General features: G+C 47.7%; 3 protein-coding genes across 11 annotated transcripts in view; 1 reads left to right on the top strand and 2 right to left on the bottom strand.

Annotated features, from left to right (window-relative positions):
- Positions 1 to 267: 267 nt before the first annotated feature.
- On the top strand, positions 268 to 1,780 carry trappc2l (trafficking protein particle complex subunit 2L). The gene is made up of 5 exons (XM_049030788.1): positions 268 to 424; positions 636 to 808; positions 1,023 to 1,110; positions 1,465 to 1,544; positions 1,628 to 1,780. The coding sequence occupies exons 1-5, from the start codon at positions 392 to 394 to the stop codon at positions 1,671 to 1,673; spliced, it is 420 nt and encodes a 139-aa protein (XP_048886745.1). The 5' UTR covers positions 268 to 391; the 3' UTR covers positions 1,674 to 1,780.
- Positions 1,781 to 1,790: 10 nt separating this feature from the next.
- Positions 1,791 to 6,451, bottom strand: pabpn1l (PABPN1 like, cytoplasmic). 4 transcript variants are annotated; one of them, XM_049030777.1, is made up of 7 exons: positions 6,168 to 6,451; positions 5,843 to 6,012; positions 4,969 to 5,077; positions 4,267 to 4,334; positions 4,043 to 4,149; positions 3,782 to 3,869; positions 1,791 to 2,951 (listed from the first exon to the last, which is right to left on the bottom strand). In XM_049030777.1, exons 2-7 carry the CDS (start codon positions 5,915 to 5,917, stop codon positions 2,649 to 2,651), a joined length of 750 nt encoding a protein of 249 aa, XP_048886734.1. In that variant the 5' UTR covers positions 5,918 to 6,012; positions 6,168 to 6,451; the 3' UTR covers positions 1,791 to 2,648. The 4 variants fall into 4 exon arrangements, with proteins under 4 accessions (XP_048886734.1, XP_048886733.1, XP_048886735.1 ...); XM_049030776.1 differs by having other exon boundaries at positions 6,161 to 6,450; XM_049030778.1 differs by having other exon boundaries at positions 6,112 to 6,202.
- Positions 6,452 to 7,658: 1,207 nt separating this feature from the next.
- cbfa2t3 (CBFA2/RUNX1 partner transcriptional co-repressor 3) overlaps positions 7,659 to 21,779 on the bottom strand; it is a 40,615-nt gene continuing 26,494 nt past the window's right edge. For 3 of the 6 annotated variants that reach the window (XM_049030747.1, XM_049030743.1, XM_049030748.1), the window contains 10 exons: positions 20,986 to 21,227; positions 20,775 to 20,864; positions 19,721 to 19,902; positions 18,408 to 18,688; positions 18,094 to 18,179; positions 16,992 to 17,217; positions 16,685 to 16,753; positions 15,963 to 16,016; positions 13,909 to 14,099; positions 7,659 to 13,516 (listed from right to left, as the gene is read on the bottom strand). In XM_049030747.1, coding sequence (XP_048886704.1) covers positions 13,175 to 13,516; positions 13,909 to 14,099; positions 15,963 to 16,016; positions 16,685 to 16,753; positions 16,992 to 17,217; positions 18,094 to 18,179; positions 18,408 to 18,688; positions 19,721 to 19,902; positions 20,775 to 20,864; positions 20,986 to 21,227 — 1,763 coding nt within the window. In that variant the 3' untranslated portion in view covers positions 7,659 to 13,174. The remainder of the gene's footprint in view (positions 13,517 to 13,908; positions 14,100 to 15,962; positions 16,017 to 16,684; positions 16,754 to 16,991; positions 17,218 to 18,093; positions 18,180 to 18,407; positions 18,689 to 19,720; positions 19,903 to 20,774; positions 20,865 to 20,985; positions 21,228 to 21,779) is intronic. The other 3 variants (XM_049030745.1, XM_049030744.1, XM_049030746.1) reach the window with 3 other exon arrangements.

Raw genomic sequence — 21,779 nt, 5'->3', positions numbered from 1 at the left:
GCCTGAAAGTCTCCTGTGAAGTAGTGAAACAGTTGACATTATGAATGAGAAAATGTTTTTTAAAAACAGCAAAAATATTAAAATCAAGATATCGTGATGTGTACCAAAATACGATTGTAGGTAACATAAAAGCTATTGTATTTTGGCTAGTTGGAGAGCAGTGTATTTATTTTACAGTTCTGACGCACATATTTTATTGTAACTTGCAGAGCAGCCATCTTGAAATACAAGAAGAACCAGTAGAAATAACTACACTTCGGACATGTGATATTACAAAAGCAATGTAGTTAATGAAATTGAACACAGAAGCTAGAAACGGAATATTAAAACAGAGACGCAGGAAGCGCGTACACGTCGCAATCACGTGACCAGCCTTCAACCATTGTCCAACATGGCCGTCTGTATCGCCGTGGTAGCTAAAGAGGTACGTACAAACTGCTCCTTTTCCATGTAGCTGATTAACGACACTTTATTTTTGCATATTTTTTTTAGATTGCGAGTCTTTCGCCATTCCGTGTACATGTGATCATTTTAATTTAAAAATCCGATTATATTACGGCACACCGTCTCCTGTTTTGACACTTCGGTGACACGAGAGACGTTGCACTCGTTGATATGATTGTTTTATGCTGTAGAACTACCCCCTGTACATCCGGAGTATGCCCTCGGAGAATGAACTGAAGTTTCATTACACCGTACACACGTCGCTTGACGTGGTGGAGGAGAAAGTATCAGCCGTAGGAAAAGTGCTGGTGGATCAGAGAGAATTGTACCTTGGTTTGCTCTACCCAACAGAAGATTACAAAGTGTATCCTTGCGTTACCGGTTACTCTACTGTTACAGTTTTTTTTCCTCACAAGTTCACTTCCAGTTGTGATCGCTGCGGTTTAGTGGTGTGGTTCCGGGTGTTGTTGGCTTTGTAGGCCAGGATGAATACAGCCACACATGCATCTTGTTCATTTATATACACCCACGTACATGTTCATACCTAGTGAATAATTCATCCTTTACAGTGACATCAGATATGGATACGTAACGAATTCAAAGGTGAAATTTGTCATCGTGGTGGAATCATCTAACACATCTCTTAGAGACAACGAAATCCGCAGTGTAAGCCGCCTCACTGTTCTTGCACTAAATTGTAAAGCTTCCTAAATCTAACCCTAGCCTTTGACCTCAATATCACTACCTTTTCTAGATGTCTTACTCCAAACATTAGAATTTACTGTTGCATATGTTATACCTGTATAACACTACTTAACGAGTAGTAACATTGGCTGTGTGACATATTTGCAATTATATACAAAGTGAAATGTATATCTATAAAAGATAAGAAAACAACATTGTTGTAGTAACAAAGGACACCTGAACTTGCACAAGAATGTAAAATTGATAAACTGTTCAGTTGTTTCAGCACTACATCTGTTTGATGACATTGACAGTTAAGAATGTTCCCTCTTCCAGATGTTTCGGAAGTTGCATAACTCCTTCACGGATGTGATGTGCAATCCTTTCTACAACCCCGGAGATCCCATTCAGTCAAAGTAAGGGGCTTATTTTATCACCCACGTTGCAGTGATTGACATCAGTTTGTTCCTCATCCCAGCATTCCGGTGCTTTTTCCCAGGGCATTTGACAGTGTGGTGTCATCCATGATGGTCCAGGCTTGCTGAAGACCTCTCTCATCTGTATATACACTGTATTTAAAGGTCTACCCCTTTCCCTTGAAGTATTTTGTCTGTTTTTGAAAGTTGAATAAAAATGCTTGTGTTCTAATAAAGAGCCGCAACTAAATAATGAACATTTATTTATCCAGTAAAGAAATGTATTTACAATACACATACATAAACATTTTAATTGTTAAAAAGAAAAACATACTTAAATTCAAGGCACGGCTGCAAATCCTCTCCCAAACACATGTGCAATATACTCAAAGGATATGCTGCAAAATATGCCCGACCTGCATCAACTCTACATCACCCATCACCCCACAGAACACCTGTCTCAATCCTATAAAATGCAGGACCCAATACTTAGCACATCCATTGAGAAGGGAGAAAAGAAAAGAAAAAAGGTACAGTTTGCTTCAAGGATAAAAAGCTATACACAGTGAGACAGCATGTGCTTAGGAGACAAACACATGAGAGAATTAAAGCAACATCACAGCCTTTGCATCTTCACATCCTCTTTTTACACACTAGTAAGGAGTAAACCAAGGCTGAGGTCCGCCACCTCCCCTAAAACGAGGAAAAAAGGTGGATCAATTTTGGAACGATGGAAGTCAACTCATTTCCGAGGCATCGCAACGTTGCAGGGTTGCCTGGCAGTTTTACCTCCCATTCCGGTTATCTGCAGGGACAGCATTAGTCTACTCTGGCAAACTGGTTCCAAGTCAGAACAAGATTCCAGGAATTCCTCTGAACTTTGCTTAAACCTTTACCTTTGTGCTTGTCTCACCCCAACTAATAAACCTCCCTTTAATTTTCCACTAAGAAACCTGTATTCTCTGTAAGATTACATTCTAATGAGTCTTCAGATTTAAAAAAAAAAATTTGAGGTAATTCTATGGAGTCACATCTTTTATTCAAGGTACAAATGTAACACAGTTAAAGAGCAGAAGCCCAACTTCCTAGATGAGGGAACGGGGCCTATCGTTGCTGCTTTCCACTTGGGCCCGGCCCAGAGTCGCTGGCTGGTGGCGTAATGAGCAGGAGGCAGGGGTGTCGCTTCGCACCCTGGTGCCGGTGCTCCGCAGCTCCCCAGGGCCGCTTTCCCGCCGGGAGGCCGTAGGGGTGTGGCAGTACTGACCTGGAGGGGCGGCAGTAGTACCTGCCCTGAAAGCCGCTGTTAAATCTGAAGGAGCGGAAGCCTCGTCCTCGAGATCGAGCCCCACGGAAGCTGCCCCGGTCGGTACTGCTGATCCCTGGCATATTGGTCCGTTTGGGCAATACCTGCATGACAACAGTGACACACGTGGCTCCAAGCTCAGGTCACTTGGAATGTATTTCAGCAATAAAACGTGCAGTATATGGACAGATAAGACGGTGGGCATCACAATACGAACAATACACAGATTATCTTATTTTCCAAGTGGAACCATAGAAGAGAGACCGTGCTGTGCAGCCACCCCCATAAATACAACTGGCCCCTGATGGCCACCCCAATAACAATTTTCAGTAGCCTCCACAGGAACAGCACCACTCAGTTTCAGTAAACCTGCTCAAACTAACACCCCAGTCTTCCCAGACCTCAATCCTATAGGACAGCGTTTCCCAATCCGATCCGTGTTTTTTCTCTCTCCCAGCTCCCAAGCAAAAAATGCTGACTGTCTGCCAGAGGAAAATGGGACAAACTGGACAGTCCCAAACAACCTCCCAAAAGCACAAAAACCGCTGCAGACAAGCTGGGAAGATGTGATTTCCCGTTGAAGGGGAAAAAAAAAACACTAACTAAACCTCTTGTGCTTCTGCTGTTATCGGGGCTAATGGTGACTGAGGAAGACATGAATTTTCTTGAACACTTTGCTCTTCTTTGTTTTGCTTATTGTAGTTTCCATTTTCAAATTGTAAAATATTTTTATATGTAAAATAAGAAAAGAAAAAAAAAAACAGATTCCAGCGAGTGTCACCAACCCTTGACTGGTAACTGTGGATTCAGTGATTTTACTCAGCCAAATTAAATTAAATTCCCACCTCCCACCAACACATGGATGCTGCATTGTTACATCATAACACAATATCCATCTTAAGCACAGCTTCTAAATCTTAGCTCCGTATCTCACCTTGATAATTCTACCTCTGAAGAGGGTCTCATCTAAGGTCATAGCAGTCCTCACAGAGTCTCTGTCCGAAAATTCGATGTACGCGAACCTGAGGAAAAGGGCCTTCGATGAAGCATCAGAAGAAAATGCAAGCAAAAAAACAAAAAAACCTGCCATTGCAAACTAACCACAGTTTCTTGAGAACAGAGGTATGCAAAAGTCCAACACTGATGTCTTGGCAACATGAGGTGAGTGATAGCTGGAATAAGGGTGGGAATTTACCCTTTTGGGTGGCCTGTAAATTTATCACACAGAATGGTGACGCGGTTCACAGGACCACAGCCATTAAAATGGATTTCCAGTTCATCAGCGGTTGCACCATAGTCCACCTAAGAGTAATATAAAAAGTATGTTTATGACTATCACGCTTGCAAAGACAATGCAATCCCAAATCCATAAAACATAATGAAACAAAGCAGAGAGCGTCAGGAGACACAAAAACTCACATTTCCCACATAAACAGAGCGGTTGTCTGCATCTATTCTCTCCTCGTGCGTCATTGTATAGAACAACCCTAAAGAAAAACGGAGGAGAATGGGGTTCAAGTTATGAAGGAGAGAAGGTACATGCCCCAACAAATGTTATACTTGCAAACTGTGAACTTGCATCAACCAAACAATAGTTCTAAACAGGTACCATCATCCATGCCATGGAATTTCATGCATCAAATGCACTGACGTTTAGAGCTTCTCATTTGAAGCCCTTCACATTAGACTTTCAGTTATAATCGAGGGAAGTAACATCTTATTTATGATAGAGTATTAATAACAGTTCTGGTCCAGGCAGTAGTAAGAGTATATCACTTGTACTCTAGTGTTGACTCCAGGGGACTATGTCTTTGAATGGTGATCCATGCCTGTTAGCTAATGACTTAGCTCTCTTTTCCTATAGTTAGAATGTTTTTCATTGGACTCAGATAGCAGTAAAAGATGATGCTCTCATGCTTCAGTTTAATAGCTTAAAAACACACGTATATAATTTTTTAGCACTAAATCTTAACTATGGCTATAATCACATTACATTTTTGATCTTAGAGTAGCATTTTATTTCCATGGCTGGGTGACATTGTTACTATTGATATCCTGCTATTATAACGCTTAAGTAAGGCATTCTGCTTTCCTAAGGAGTTCTGAAAAATTGAAACTCACCCCCCGGGGGGCTACAAATGAGCCGCCTCTCTGACTCGTACTGCACCTCCTTCAGCTTCTCTGCCTCCTCTTCCATTTCTAGCACTCGGGCCTTAATTGCCTCCAGCTCCTGTAAAACAGCAAGATGTAAAACACCGTATAAGCAACTAAAAGCAGGGCACCATTCCTTCACTGATTCGCTGTTTTCCTTTCCTACATTAAAATAGCATCCGCTTAAACCTACAGTCCCGTTTATAATTTACGAAAAACCACATCCCAAAAAAATCTTCATGGTCCTTATATAATACCCCCTACGCTACATCACAATTACAGACACAATTACTAAGAGGTATTTAGAAAACGAGATCATGTTAATTTCCAAACAAATCAGGTTTTGACAATTGCCTGCATAAACAAACGATCTGGGACAGTTGAAAATGCTCCCCGTTTTCGTTCGTGGATCCGGCCTGTTCGGGACGTACGATCATCGCGGACATTTAAAATGCAGAATAACGCCACACGTCTCCATGCACGCCAAACAGTTTCACGGGCGATACTAAAACCCGCTTAAGGGTGGAGTTTTGCAGGGAAGAAAGCAGAACCTGCACGCCGTGCGATTTAAACAATCAGCATAAGCCAACGTGTCTCAAGGATTCAGAAAAACATGCATGCGATTAAACAACCATGCACTAAAACATGGTATTCAAGCCATTTTTAAAGCAATACATGTTTTATAGAAATGACTACCTTTGAACGTAGGTCTTACTGGATAATGGATAAGTTATACGCAATGAATGAGGAGCATCGGTAGCGCGGAAGACCGATATAATCTTTTTTTTTTTTTTTTGCAAGAGCTCGGTAGCACCATTGAAGATATGCACATCTTCACACTTACAGGATCCTCGGCGCTGCGATCCCTGACCAGCTCTCCGTCCAGATGCCTCTGCGCACCGCGTCTCTGCTCCGCCATGTCAGTACCCAGCGGGCTCCAGCACCATGCCTGCTACAACCACTGCTTTTCTCGACTATCCTCACTGATCGATCCCAGATGGCGTAGCCTATAGACTGCAAGAGACGTCGGGCAGCGCAGATCGTGTGTTTGTGCGCGTCCGAGATGCTAATATTTAAGGCAGTAAAAATGAGAGACAATATGGGGCAGAATACCGTCTTCACACACAGCAATCAATTGCACGCCAAATGTGGACGGAGTTACCTGCTACCTGGCCAAGGTGATGAGAGATTTGGTGTCTCAATGTATGGGCACCTGCAGGTCACGTGATTACCAGGATGTAGAAATAAAAATCACCTAGAGTAGTTATATTGGTGATTTACGCTGCAAACATACCAGAAGTTAAAAATAGCGTGAACGTGTAACTCTGGAATTTAAACTGTTTACTAGCCAGATGGATTGGTTTTCGGTAGGGGCTGCTCTGGTCTGAAAACATATAAACATGTTTCTCATTGCGTAGATGTCGGCTGCCGCACTGAAGACTTTCTCCGTTCAGGCGCATTATAATTGGTGATTGTGTTCGTTCACTTCATCTGAGGATATTTGTCGAGCTTTTACACATAGGCACCTGTTTTACTTCAAAGAAGATGAAAGTAAATGTCTTTTTTCTTTGCTCACGTGGCGATTTTGGGCCATTAAATAAGCAGATGCAGATCCGGTGTTCTTATTGGGAGCCTGGATAGTCCCATACCACGAATGCATTGATGGAATAATTTATTCCTTTGCAAACTACATTTTGCAAATTTCGCATGGTGCCGTTAGGCTATGGGCGTAGATTTAATGAGGATGGACTCTATAGCTTCGATCCCCTCCTGCAAATACAAACACTGTATAAATGGCCCAAATCTGATTTTAAGTTAAACGGAGTTTATCAATCCATCCGTTTTCCCTAACCGCGTATCCAATGTTGGATCGCGGTGGTTGCAATATATGTGAAATGGGGGGGAGGAGTGTTTTTTGTGACTGCTGTTTGTTGGTTTTATGATCGTGTCTTTCAATAGTTACCACCAATTTCATAAAAAAAGTATTTGTGCGTTTTAGCTGTTTGAACCTTCAAGATTCTTTAAAATGTCAGTTAGGCCTATATTTTCCTACTCAAAGATTTTATTGGGCCACAATACACTTTGCGCTGGAATCTGTTGTCATTTCCAGACTGCTGTCGGACTAGTATTGTGGTGAATTGATGAGACTGTCCTAGAGTAATAAGGAAGGGGGCGGTGTTCGACTTGAGGTGGGGAAATTAATTTTTGGGATCACCTGTGGGGAAGCGGTGGCGGTGGCTTGCTGGGTGGGTAACCTGTGGGTAAGGGGGCTAGGAAAGCTAATGGATATACCTTAAATACCCACAGAGGTTCGTTACAGTATGTAGTCATCAGGATACACACTGGTAACAACCATGTTAGTTGATTTAAGACGTTGTGATTTCCAGTGAAATTCAGTATAACTAAAGTCCTACAATGTACATATAATACATAGCTGTACTCCTGATGTGTTATATGTGCTTAGACTGAATTAAAAGAAAAGCAATACTTGGATAGAATGTAGTTTGAAGGTATACCTTCGAGGTCCACTGGTTCTTTATGGCCGTTGCTGCATATTATTAATTTTCATTTACTAATATTAAGACTGGAGTAACAGAGCTCTCTCTGTCTGTATAGTCGTTCTGGGAGTAAGGAAATAATTCATGAAGCGTAAGAGGATATCATATTCAATTTTCTTTTTTAATTACACAGATACATAGTTCAACACAGACAATAACCTGAATTAGAATGTTTACAGCTTCACATGTCCGACGTAGCGCACGATTAGAGGGAAACAGCGAAAGGGGACGCATGCAAGAAATAAATTAAAATGAAAATACAATTCTCCTGGCACAGTTTGCTTTTCTTAGAGCATGATCACAGGACTCTTAAAGAGGAACAGAAAATTACATTTTCTTCAACACACCAACCTTCCTACAGAAACGTACTTTTTTCTGTAATAATGTATTGCACGAAACAGCATATTATGATTCTCTACACATATCAAATCAAATCTTCATTTGTCTAAAGCGTTTATTTAAAAAAGAGAGTCCCTACAATGGCTTTGAGAATACAAGCTGTACCCATCTTTCCAAAGACCTTTCCAGCAGTTAAGCTTTGCCAGGTTTACAGTACAAACTATTTTTTTTTTACCGAAACAGCTGAAGAATCACACAGGCAATGTAAACCAGTTCGTTTTTCTAGGTTAATAAAAACTGTGTCAGAGAAGCTTATGTCTCCGCACGTTATACGCATAATGGAACATCTCCTTCATAGACCATGTTTTAAAAAGCTTAAAAGAATGTGACAGACGGGTTTTCTTTGCCAACGCAGGAATGAGTTGGAGCCCCCGCACCTGTTAATGAAACGAACATTCAAATATATTTACAGCAGCCGACGGCTCTCCTTGTTGCAAATTTCAGAAGCGTTAAAGCAGAAATCCTTTTGACTATACTCCCAAATGACCATATCCATGTCTGAATAATCAAAAACACCTGTTCGTATATGCAACTGCATGAGGACAGTTCCTGCAGTGGAAACAGGAGAATTGTTTTTTTTTGCCGAGTAGTTCACAGCAACGCCTGAAACCATAACCCAGAATTATTCGCTGATATGATCGGAGTGTTTTTGGACATATACAACAATGTCAAAATCTCTCTTTCTTTCCACTTCAGCTGTGACAAGCATGTGTTTCATCCAGTAGTACTCCACACTAGCATCCCTTTCTGATGCTGCTGCAAAGGGATCGAGACCCCCAGAACGAACCCCCTGACAGAATTCCATACGATTCACAGACAGAAAGTCTTCATAGATAGAAATATTGTGGGAATATCGGTGATAAAAACAGAGAAACCTAAAAGTTACATATAGTTGTTTTTTTTTTTTGGTTAGATTTGTTGAGGTTATGTAAATAAACAAATACAATCCAAAGAATCATGCCTCAAGTTTCATCCACAGGCAGACACCAAGCACGGCTAGACATATAGAGAATAAGAAAATAGTAGCATCATCTGAAAATAGCCTAACTTTCCAAATTCAATGGAATGCGAGGTTTTAGTGCTGCTCCTGTTGGTTTGATAATATTCCTCCCATATTTACGCTTCAAATGTCTGATTAAAGCTCAGGGTGCTGACTTCTGTCTGGTCATACAAATAAACGACATATTGAAGCATTTACCCCTGCGGTTCTTATGTAATTACTACATTTTCACATTCCTAAATAAGAAGCTGTAATATTCTGCGAATGATTGGAGTAAACAGGTAATTATGCGTTTGAAATGCTTAAATGGAAAAAGCTGAAACGGTAGCTAGCTGTCGATCTCCGCGCTTTCATGCATTGGCATTTTTGTGCTTCGAGCAAATTCGTCTATTTTAGATACTTTGGTTTACACATGGTTGGTACGGAGCCTCCAGCTCTCAGGCTTGCCCGTGGCATGTCGAAACTGCTCATTGGTGAGATCTGCAGCCATTCGGAGATGCTTTGGTCTGTGCTTTTCGTTATTTTGGAAGAAATATGACATGAGAGGGGTTACAGGCTCACAGAACATTCGCCTCAAAATGGAACTTCTGCCCACTGAGATAAGCCGCATTTCCTTCACAGCACCCGGAGAGCTACAAAAGCCTGCATTTTAAAGTTAGCACCAAATCGCGGGGTCTCCCTCACGTTTGCCTGAGTGTCACTATGTCAGGCTTTGGGTTATGGGAACAGGTTTGGCACTATTGAAGCGATCTGGATGCTTTACAGGTATTTCATAGGCATCATCAGTCAAAAGGTGGAATCCTCATGCTCCTTAATGAGTTTATTTGTGACTGAAAAGCAGTACTGTTGGCTGTATTATTAAGAAATAATACTCTTTACTGGATTGTGGAACCAGCAGGTTCTGTTGTAATCAACACATTACGGCGGCTGCTGTTTAAACCAGCCATCAAGGTCGGCTTTCTCAGACTTTGCCAGGAAATCTCAGTGGGCTTGCAGGTTTGTTAAACAAGCGCAGCTCTCACAGCTGAGTGCTTTAGCTCTGTTCTTCATTTATTTGCTCGGCAGTGATGTCTATCTGCTTTTTCCAATGATTACTCAGAGGTAGAGGGAGAACTACCAGTTAGTGGTCTGTGGATGGGTTTGTGGGGGCCAGAATCCTATCATGGGAGGGGGGCAATGCAAAACAGTCGATCACTGTTTTAGATGAGACGTACAAACTAAAGAACAACAGATGCAGTGAAACACATAGATAATATATCAAACACACACGCACACACGAGCGCGCGCGCGCGCGCACACACACACACACACACACACACAGATATACAGAGACGTAGAGAGATGGATGACGTTGTAGTCTGAAAAAATGAAATATTGGGAATGGAATATGAAGATGGATCAGGCGCATTGCGCTTAACTTTGACTAGCCCGAAATGCTCTAAGATGAAACAAGTAACACTCGGAAATGAAGTTAAACGGGACAAAATTATTTAGGGAGTTTAATATTACTTAACTGGATGTGGAGTTATTTGGAGTTAAATAATTTGGATATGAGCTGTCTATTTCCTTGGAGAACCTTTGATTCTGTTTAAAAGGATTACTTTTGTAATATTCGAAAGCGCCATCGTCCTCTGTGGCCCAGTAATCTCAGAACGGATTAAAAGTACATTAACTGTTGAAACAAGTCTTTACGGTTTTAGTAAGTTTCTCTTCATAACTTGGTGCCACACTCAGCTGCCGCAGGACACGTATGTCCAATAGGTGGCAGTATTTCACCTAAATTCGCGAGACTAACACAGTAAAACTTGATTTGTTAGAAGTGGAAGAGCGAAGGCGGCTGGTGTTAATTCGGCGCTGAAAAAGCCAGTCCTTCCAGGGAACCAGAAAAGAACCGTATCGCACAAAGTCAACAAGGAGATATTTCTTTACACGCGTGCATGATGCGTAAAGAACGTGCATGCTGCGCTGCGGCCACGCGCCGCTGCGCTGGAGTGGCTCGCGCCGCGCTCGAGCTGCGATTCCACGGGCAGCATCACGCGCCCTGTACGTGCATTTCTCCTGTGTATTAGTCGCGCCTCAGATTGCGTAAATATAGAAAAATGAAGCGTTTGAATGCTGAACTGTAATTGCTTCAATAAAAATGTTAAATGAAAAAAATATTCTAGACTTCATACTTTCTGTTATTTGGCAAACATTTTTTTGTTTTTGGACCTCTTTAAATACTATATACATTCACATTAAGTTAATGTTATTGTTTTAAATATATTTACGTATATTTATATTCTACATATCACCCTAAGGGCAGTTGCTGAGGTTCCCTTCAGTAGCTGAATTCTGCTATCATATTGCACCTCTAACTTCTTGCTGTCTCACAATACGAGTAATATAGAATATTCTGGGTTCACTTTTTACTGCCTGCTGCAGATTCAAAGGAGACTCTGCTGACAAATGTCTTTACGTTAGAAAGTTCAACCCCAAAACATTAAAGCGCTGGATTCTTCCTGTCAGGGGGTGGTCTGCAAACAAACATCAGAGACAAGACGTTTTTTTCCTCTTAAAAATAAACAAAACCAGTATCTACAAACAAGGTTTATCCCCTTCACAATTCACAAAGTATATATATGTATATATGCATGGATACATACATATATATATATATATATATATATATATATGTATATATATATATATATATATATATATATATATATATATATATACACATACATACACACACACACACATACATACACACACACACTGTGTGTTTTGTTGAGGTGGGCCGAGATTAGCCAAAGGGGCCATGGGGTGTGGAGGAAGGTACACATAGGGGAGGTAGAGAAAGAGAGAAATCAACAGTGCTCTGCATGCTTTCGAAAAAAGAAAGTAAAAGCGGAAAGGTCAAACCCCCTTAAATGTCTTTGGAGAGCGACAAAAAGCTTCCAATCTGGAGGGTTTGCATGTGGGACAAGGTCTGTTTCAGTGCCGTTCAGTTCTGTGAGGATCAGCAGTTCTATCTTCACTGGGAGCCGGCCAGCATCTTTTGGTTTCCAGTCCATCACCGCTCAAAAAAATAAGTAAAGTCACTGTCTTGTTCACTTTCTCATCAGTTCTGCTGCTGCTTGTTGCTGTTTTCGTGTGACAGGAAAAACTCCGGAAGTGATTTTCCCGTCACCATGGAAATGTGTCTGAGTGACAGCGGGGTTGCTGTCGGTTCGGTTTGGATGCACAAGGCCCCGGGCCCCGGGCCCCGGCTCCTGCTGCTGCTCCTCTCCCAGCGCCGACCCTGCCGCAGAGAGGCTGAAGTAGCTTGCGTTTGGTTACGAGATCAGTGCTCCTCCTTGTTTCTTAGTAACTTTGGCAGTGTAGTAAAAATAGAAAGGTTTGGATCGTGTTCTTTTAAAATTCATTTGGGTTCACATCTGTACAGAGAGGTGAGTCCGGTGTACATTTTCTTGGCTCGCTAGCAAGGTAGTTAACAGGTTTTTTTTTTTTAATTTTCTCCATTCCTTCAGGATTTTTGGATTATTCTTTTATTATTCTTGTTTAAAGCCAAAAACAAACCTTTAAAGTTATTCTTATGTGAGATAAAGCGTCACTTTTCTTGTTGAAGAGTCCCTCTTTGAGGTGAGCCCAGCACTGTATGTGTGCATGCGGGGGGCGAGGGGGGTGTAAAATCCCACAACTGTCATGTTTCAGAAGATCAGTGTACCATTACCCCCCTCATGTTAAATGAGGTGAAATATTTGTTTACTCCACCCCCCCCTCCCCCCCCGTATACACAACATACAGTGGGGTTACGTTACTCAAACCAGACAAAATCACTGTGAGTCGCTGTGATGGCTGAAGTGCTGTGCTGATGTTAAACTGTCTGATTATTAACTGGCAATAAGATGCCGGACTTTTTACTTGGAACCTGTGTGTCGGAAGGCAGTGGAGGGTGTTCATGTTTATTGGTGTGGCTGTGGGTGAAATAAGATCTGGCCTGACCGCACAGTAAAGCAAACACCTTGTGTCATCATGAGTATGTGTGTGTTTGTGTCTGCACAAGCGTGTGTGTGGTTGACCGAGAGACAGCAAAGGTTTTAGGGGTGGCAAGAAGAAGATCTTCAGGTAGCTGAAAAGTGGCGCCCATTAGCTACAGCTCAGGGGATGATAGTTCTTAAAGGAGATTCTTCAGTCTGTTGTGGTGGGAGTGGGATCACTGCGGCGGGGGCCGTCAGCGGGAGGCGCTGTCCAGCAGGGCAGGAGTGGCAGGGGTTGTGGACCGTGAAGCGCTGCTGGAACTGGCTTCCTTTGGACTGGCTGTGGTGCTGCTGCTGCCCCCCCCGGCACCAGCAGCCGGGCCAGACAGGGAGAGGGACGCAGGGGGGTTGCTTTCGGAGTGTGTGGGGGGTGCCCCGGAGGTGGAGGACGATGAGGATGTTGCCCCCGGCAGCCCCTGCCCGCAGACGTGGTGGTGCTTCTCCCAGTCCCGGTGCTGGCAGAAGGAGCCGCAGTAACGTGCCGTGTTGCACCCGCTGCATGTCTCACTGGCCTTGCGCCCGCAGTTCCAGCAGCTCTGGGGGGGCAGAGGGGCTGTCCATTACCCACGGCAACGTGGTTTGAGTGACTCTAATATTTAGGCTCTTTAACGTTCAACTGTGCAGGGGAGATTCTAGGGGCCGTCCTTATCATTAACCAGTACTATGCTTTGAATCTGTGAGTGACAGGGGGCACTCCGGCAGCCAATCAGTTTTCAGCTGGGGCCAGCGCCCCTGTGGACCCGCCCTTGTATATACCCCTGTAAATGAGAAATGCTAATTGGGTTTTTTTGTTGCTATACTACGAATGTGACAGGACAAAACACTGCGAGCCATTTGTGGGCCTGGGAATATCGAGGCCGTGCAGCGTATATGGGGGGGTATGTGTGTGTCAGGCGCACATATGTGTGATCTCAGAGGCAGGCCCCACCTCGCTGGAGTCCTCCTGCTGGTTAATGACGGTCAGCGCATCCTCAGATGCCTGCCTCTTGGCCTCGACCAGCGCCCGCTCCATCTTGGACCTTTCGGCGGAGATCATCTCGTGGGCCTTGCGCTCAGCGTCTGACACGGCCTTTTGCAGCTCTAGCATGGCCTGTCTCTTCACCTCGTTCACCGCCTCCTCTGCGAGGGGGGGGAAACGGGAATGTTAGAACTCCCCCCCCACACACTGAGTACGGGAGGGCCCAGTCATCATCCTTTATTGAGGCACTCTAAGCTTTCAGCTTGTCGTATCGCAGCAAACAGATGTACATCATCCAAGATTTAAAACATTCTGTCAGAAAGTCCTTAATAATTCATTACAACAAGTCCGGTAACAATCATCTCCAGCCTGAAAACAGCAGCTGTCTCTCAACTTTGTTTGCAAACTTCCTTAATAATGTGGAATTCTGGGTATCATCTCCTTTTGACGTTTTTTTTCTGAATGAATAGAAGAAAAAAATTGGAAACGAGGAAACCACTAATGACTCCCAGACGCATGATGTAGGACCAGAGAAATGCGGAGCTCAGTTGATTGGGCCCCATCCTCAGCTCTTTGTTCCAGAAATGCCAAATGTGCTTGAATTAAGACTCTGTGCTTTTTAGAACGGGCAGGTGTGCGGACTACCTCACATAAGGCCCCCGAAATAGGCACCCGCTCTCCTGTCCTTAAGAAGACAGATCATCAGGCTGGTCTAATTGTGTGTTCATTTGGTCGGCTATTTATCTTACTACATCATGACAGACTGAACAAGGATAAACATTGACTTGGAAATAATTATCGCTCAGGCCGACAAAAAATATTTCCCTGGACAAAACACCGCAAAGTGAATGCGTTGATCTTCTGAATTCATTTAAGGAAATGACATTTTTATAAGCGCCAGAGTAACAGAGAGGTTGGAACGCGATCCAATCCGTAAACATTTCGCAGGCCCCCTGGACCTGGAGGTAGCCACTGGATAAATGACAGCTGGAACCACTAGAGGGGATGGGAGAGGCAGATGTGGCAATCGTAATGCTGCCCCCCCCCCCCCCCCAAAAAAAAAAAAGTCATTCCCATACGCTGAGTTTACCCTAAGCATTCTGCCAGTCTCCAGTGTCATCTTGCCTCCAAATGAGTGATGCAACGTAAAGCTTGAAAAATCAGGGAAACAGGACTTCACCAGGGAGGACGCCTGCATCACTCTGTACTCAGGGTCTGTTTTATATTTGACGGGGGCCACGCTGCCAGACTTACGATCCAGCCACGTGTTTCTCAGTAAGAGGGAACATGGAATGGGGGCGTTAAACGGTATAGGGGTTTGCTTTTTGGCATCCCAAGGCCAAAAAATGTTTTAGGCATGTGTGCGTTTTCCATAAACTCTCAAACTCCAGCCCCCCAACTAGGCAGCGCAGATCTGCTTCGGCCTCTGGGAGCGAGAAACCACGAACGAGGGTCCCACTGTCTCCCATGAGCGTCCCGGCCGCCGCCCTCTCTTCCGTCCCCATTACGTGTTTCCTGCATCCACCCGCTCTGTTTGGGGCCCCGGCCGTCCCGTTATCGGCCTTACAGCGAGCGCCTCTCTAGGATTACTTTGCAAATGTAATTAATTTTATCAAGGAGGTTCCAGAGCAGATGCTGGAGCAATTAGCACTTAATGGAAAACATGGGCCAGCAATAATAATATTTTAGCTCTAGTGGGATTTGCTAGGTTTCTTTTTTTTTTTTCTGCAATTCCGTTCCTTCTCTTTTTTCGGCAGAATTGCTTGTACCCTTAGACCTCACAGGACTGCTGAATGTTTCTTTTTTAGAAAAAAAATTTAGAGGGGCTGGCGCCATAGTAACCCGCTGGGAGAATCAGCCACCGGACGGCGACGGCGCGAAGCCCAGGGCTCCCCGTGGAGTGCTCAATCAGAAATGGGAGGGAGGGCAGATAATCCCGGCGCGTTCGCGCTCGTGGGCACCCGCGGTGCTTAATCTGGCACTGGTGGGTCTCGCGGGGGCCGGGCACGGGTGCCGTGACTTACCCTGCTTGTTTTGGAGGTGCTTTAGTGCTGGTGAAAGGGGCAAGCTTGTAGCACCTGCGTGAAAAACAACTGCAATTAAAAGGGCATTACTGCCAGCGAGGATGCAGCGCAGTTCTGCCAGGTGCCTTTCGGTTCTGGTTTGTTCTTCCTGCGGCCCCAATCAAAAAGTCACTTTGGGGCCCCTTTACGGTACCAACTAGAGGCCAAACCTCGGGGGCCCCATGCAAATGCATGGTTTTAGCAGTAAGAAAAGCCCCCCACTACTGATGCCGTATTGGATCCGGGCCCGGCTCAGACTGGTTATCCATTATCTAGTCCAGGCTGTCTAGGACTGTGCTAATGTCCAAACCCAGGCCTGGGGTACGTCGTATGTGACCCCAGCTGGTCCAAGCTGTTGCAGTCAAACGCTGCAATAAACGGCGTCAGCTGTCACTGAGGCTTTTTAACGCGAAAAATTTTATGGAAGGGGACTAACAAATTCCCCCCTTCCCCTCCAGCAGCAGTGGAGCGAAACCCGCTCGATCGCCCTCCGCTGTCAGCTGCGTCCGGTCGCTGCATTTTCACTGCGGTTTTTAACTGCAGTCGCCTTGCACGGCGGTGACAGATGGAGATCGGCGATCGCTAATGACACGCGCACTTGCAGTCTCCACCCTTATGTAACCAGGTCTGCGCTTGCCTGGGCCATCTGTAGTGACAGGCCTGTCCAGACGCTCGCTGCTTACCTGCTTTCCTCCAGATCTCCTCGGGCAGGTATCCAGAGGGCGGCCGGTGCAGGAAGTCCCGATGGATCTCTGCGGAGACAGGCAGAGAGACACCGTTGCCCTCGAAGATCCTTTAATGAGATATCGGATGGGCATGGGGGGAGGGAGAAGGGGGAGCATCGCTAATCGTGGGCTTACGCTCCACCATCATGGAGATTAAAGGGGGCTTTCGGCTCGATTTGTGCGGGGTTAGCCAACGGAGCCGGTGTGGTGTGGCGGGGCGGCGGTGTGTGCATGCTGGCGTCGCGGGACGGTGCCGGAGGAATACCTAGGGGCTGTGGCTTGCTGCTGTTAGGAGTGTTGGAGTTGTGAGGAGGTGGAGGAGAAAGGTGAGGGAGGCGCTGGGCGGAGCTCCCACCTTTTTTCATATCCTCTACGTCACTGTAGCGCCGGATCCAGTGGTTCATCTCCTCGCGGTCGGCCTCCTGGCAGCGCCGCAGCACTGTGAGCGACCGCCGTGTCTTCTCCACCATGTCCATGATGCAGTTCAGCAGCTGTGGGGAGGTGGAGGGCAGAAGAGAGAGTCAGGGACCCAGGGGACGGCAGAGTGGCCCCATCCCTGATCAGGGGACGTGGCCATATGGATGATGGCTGACCGGATACAATCACAGGGGAAAGTCTTACGCGTTTCCTTCACTTACAGGAGGCTTAAGACAGCCGAGTAACAAGGGTCCCATTGTCCACGGCCCTAATTCCAGCCCCACCCTCACTCCCTCCCCGGGAAGATGGGGACGCTGCCCAACGTGTCAGCCTTTCAAGAACAGGGCCACGTTTTCTGGGACGCCGGCCGACCTCCGTCTCAGCGAACAGGGCCAATGGCGGCTAGCCTGGGCAGTCCCATGGCAGCTGATGTTCACGGTGTCAGCAGCTCTTGGTGACACGGTGACAGTGACCACCCTCCATCCCGGACCTGCCCCTCATCACCCTCTGCCAGCGCCGTCTTCCTCCGCCACCCTGCAGCATTGCCCCTCAGCCTCCCTCCCTCTCTCTCCTTCCCTCTCATTTCCTCTCTACCTCTCTGTTGGGTCTATTTATTTTCAGTGGAGTGTTTCTAATTTGGCCGGCTCCCAGCAAGGCCGCTTCCCTCCATGACTGCAGCCCTTGTCTCAGCTGCTCGGCCCAGCTGGAACTCCACTCCGCTGGGGCCCCCGCTCCATCTGTGGCCCTTTTTTGGTCTGTGTGTATGTTTGTGTGTGTGTGTGCGCGTGCGAGAGAGAGAGAGAGAGCGCTCAACACTTGGGGAAGGTAAAGGACTGCTTGCTCTGGGCCCACCAGGCCAGGCCCTAGCCCTGCAAACGGGCCACAGGGGTTCACCTGCCTCCCCATCGGACCCCCCAGCACCCCGGCAGCTGAAGCTCGGCGAGACTTACATTGTCGAGATGCTTCCACTCCTCCGCCCACTCCCGATCCGTCAGCCGGTGATCAATTACTTCTTCCTGCCGGGCCCCGTGCACCGCTGCAAGGCAAAGATTCCCAGTAAGGCCCCCGCCAGCCATGGGCCCCCACCCCCACCGCATCCGTGTACCGGCTTCCCAAGGAGGGCCAGGCAACAACTGCAAATGTAAACCAAATGCGCCTGGGAAGCGGGTGATTATGCACAGATGTGGCGGTTTGCGTGACGTGGCGGCGCATTTTGGGAAGATAGCAGTCAGCTTTTCAGCTCCCGCCGCCATTCCCCGCTCACCCGTCTGCCGGTGCCGCTCGCGGGCCTCCCGGTGTTCGGTGTGCCGGTACGCATCGCGGTAATGGTGTGCCAGGGCCATGTCCTCCAGCCGGTAGTGCTGCGGCCCGGGGGCCGTGGGGGGGGCCAGGCCGTTGGCCGTGGGGTGGGTCAGGCCATTGGGGGGCGGGTGGCTGGTGAGGCTGCCGCTGGGGCTGTACCGCTGGCTGGGGCTCACCGTGCAGGGTCGCTTGGCTAGGTGCTCTGTGTGGAGGCCCTCTCTGTCTGCGCCATTGTCTTTGGTCCTGGGGGGACCGATGAGGGGGTTAGGACACACGCGCTGCAGCGACCCGACGGGGACAAATCTCAGTTTTGCCTGCTGGACTGTGGTGGGCGTTCATATAACGGTGCTGAAGGGGTGTCGCTTCACGTCACTGCAAACCTCACACTGCCTTGTCCCCGCCAAGGTCAAACAGGTGAGGGAGGGGGGGCTGAGAGCAGCAGCCACACGAGTGGGTGGTACCCCGGGGGTCACATGGATGTGCCGGCGGAGAGGAGGTGAAGCTGTACGCCGCGGGGGCGCCAATAGACCTGCCCCCTCGCCAGAAATATCAAATCAATAGTTGGACACACCTATTCAGACCAGGAGCCTGTTTATGGGGGGGGTGTCCAGATTACAGGGGGAAGACCTAGCCCCCCTGCTGGCCAGTCCTCTGCAGATCTGACCAAGCTGGGCTTTGGTGGGTAACCATCTGGACACATCTCTGACATATGGCTGGTTGGGGGGGGGGGGGGGGGGGGCTATGCAGAGAAAAGAATCCCAATTATACAAAGATTATTCTTTTTTTTCTGCTTTCGTGTGCTTCAGAAGAACCAGCAGGAGAAGGGGGAGGTCAGCATGGACGGGGTTCTGGGGGCGAAGGACGGGGTTCTGGGGGCGAAGGACGGGGTTCTGGGGGCGAAGGACGGGGTTCTGGGGGCGAAGGACGGGGTTCTGGGGGCGAAGGACAGGGTCGTGTGCAAGGGGACTCTGTGTGTGAAGATCGGTACCCAAACGTAGTTTGCGAAGACGTTAACTATATAATTTTTAACTGGAAGGAGGGGGTGGGTGCAAAAGCCATATAGCGTATTGTTTCACAGTATCTGTAATTACCTCTGTTCTTATGTGAACCTGAAGTAGATATATTTTGAATAATAAAATCCCTGCAATTGAATACAGTGTATTACTTGTCGGGATGTGCGGAGGGCAATAAAGTGTTTGACGGGAAAAGAGGTGCGGAAGCGTACGCCCGACTAATTCAGGTTAATGACTCCTGTGTGCCATGGGCGGGGGCTACCTGTCGGGGGTCTTCCTCTTGCCGTGCTCGTTGATCTCCAGCAGGATCTCGGAGGAGTCCAAGGGTGAGCTGGCGTTGGCGTCCAGCAGTAGCTGCTCGTGCTGGGCCAGGTACTGCGCCGGCGTCTGCTTGGCCATGCGGGCACAGTGCAACAGCTCCCTCTGCAGGAGGGGCAGGTTGGCCTGAGAGGGCAAGGGGAGCAAGGAGGGAGGGGGAAAGGCGGGAAAAGACAGAGGGAGGAGAGAAAGGATATGGAAACAGGATAGAACAAAAGAGGGAGAAGAGGACAAGAGAGCGAAAAAGAGAAAGGAGTGAGGAGGAATGGAAGGAAAGGGAAGGAGAGGGAGAGAGGAGAAAAGGAAGGAGAGTGGGGGGGTAGATAGAGGGAAACACAGAGTGAGACAACACAGACGCAGGATCCCACCCCTGTCTGCATTCCTCCCTGCCTCCATCAGCAGGGGCAGGCCCCCCGGCACTCTGACAAGAGACAGCAGTCGAATGCGGGTGCCGGCTGACCGCTCATTAGCAAAGGGCTGGGGCTCAGCCGCTGACAAGGAGGACTCATTCTGAGCCGGCCACCAGGGTGAGATCCAGCTCAGCGGGCTACTTCCACTGATGGGCCAGGCGGCCGCAGCTTAACAAGGGCCCGTCCACTTCACGGTGTCTTCTCATTGGCCGTTTCTGTGCCTGTGAGTCGCAACCAATAAAGAGCGGGCACTCGTACACCCTGGATTGGATGCCAGTCCTTCACTGGGCACACACCCTGAGAGGAAACCCACATGACAAGGGGAGAACATGCAACACCCCCCCAAACACACACACACACACACACACACACACACATATACACAGAACTGGGGACACAAATTGAACCCCCGAACCAGGAGGCGTGGTATTGCAGGGGGTGGGGCCAGGAACCGTGGCACAGATCCTGTGGATCAGGATTTGGCTCCTTAACCGTGACACCTCCCGCAGAGGTGGACGGCTGGCTGCACAGAATTCTGGGTGATTCCCCAAATGAGACCCTCCACCACGACAGGCCATGGACTCTTACCTTCAGAAAGGGAATGACAAAGGGCCTCAGCGGAAAGTTGGTGGCTTCCTGGAGCTTTCCGTGGAATTCCTCGATGGTCAGGGTGGAATTCTGCCCCGGAGAAAGAGCACAGGGCGATGAAAGAATGGATCGTGCTGAGATCCGTGGGGGAGATGAGAGAGCAATGCCGATGACACGACATTGTCATCGTGGAGGGAGACGTGGGACTCACCACCAGGCCCAGCACCAGGCTGCGGACGCGCTCGCCGATCTCAGGCGAGATGTCGTTGCCGAACTGCTGCAGCGTGGTGAGGAAGCGCTTCAGCTTGCAGAGCTGCCGGGCGCCGCAGGCAGGGGGCAGCTGCTGGGTGGACAGCGAGGCCGTGGATGACATGGCCGGCCCGTTGCTGAAGCCGTTGGGGGTGGAGGGTGCCCCGTTGAGGGCTGTGGGCGAGTGGCCGCTCCCGTTCAGCACTTTGGGTTGGGGGGATAGAGGCTAGGGTCAGTTTCTTTTAGGAAAGATCCATGACCCATCCAAAAGCCGGAGGGGAGGGGAACGTGGCCCGAACTCCCGCCTCCGCCTGGGTGCATCCCCAGCCATTTTCACCCCCCCCAGCCAGAAATGCCCACCAGACTGCCCCCATCCCCCCGTCTCTCACTCACTGGAACACAACTATAAGAGGAACTTGTTAAAGAGCTGCCTGAAATAGCCCAGGGGGGGCTGTGTAACTTTTACTCCAATAGCAGGTGCGTTGCTAAATCAGACCCCGCACATGTCCACCAGCTGAAAGTAGATTCGCAGCTTTCGGGTTCCGACACCCCCACCCCCCGCCCACACCCCACACCCCTACCCCGTCCTCATTTCCCAGTTCATCCTAAGACCCCCCAGTGTCCCGAACGAGCTTCTCCTCGAATCTGATTCTCTCCTGCGTTACTACACGGAAGCACCATCCACGCAAATAAAAACATATTTAAAACTGAAACACTCGAATGCGTGTAACTTGCTCTCTGAGGACAGTGGCTCAA

This window comes from Brienomyrus brachyistius, chromosome 11 (assembly GCF_023856365.1).
Source record: "Brienomyrus brachyistius isolate T26 chromosome 11, BBRACH_0.4, whole genome shotgun sequence".
Taxonomy (NCBI): Eukaryota; Metazoa; Chordata; class Actinopteri; order Osteoglossiformes; family Mormyridae; genus Brienomyrus; species Brienomyrus brachyistius.
This window is presented reverse-complemented; position numbering and strand designations above follow the sequence as displayed.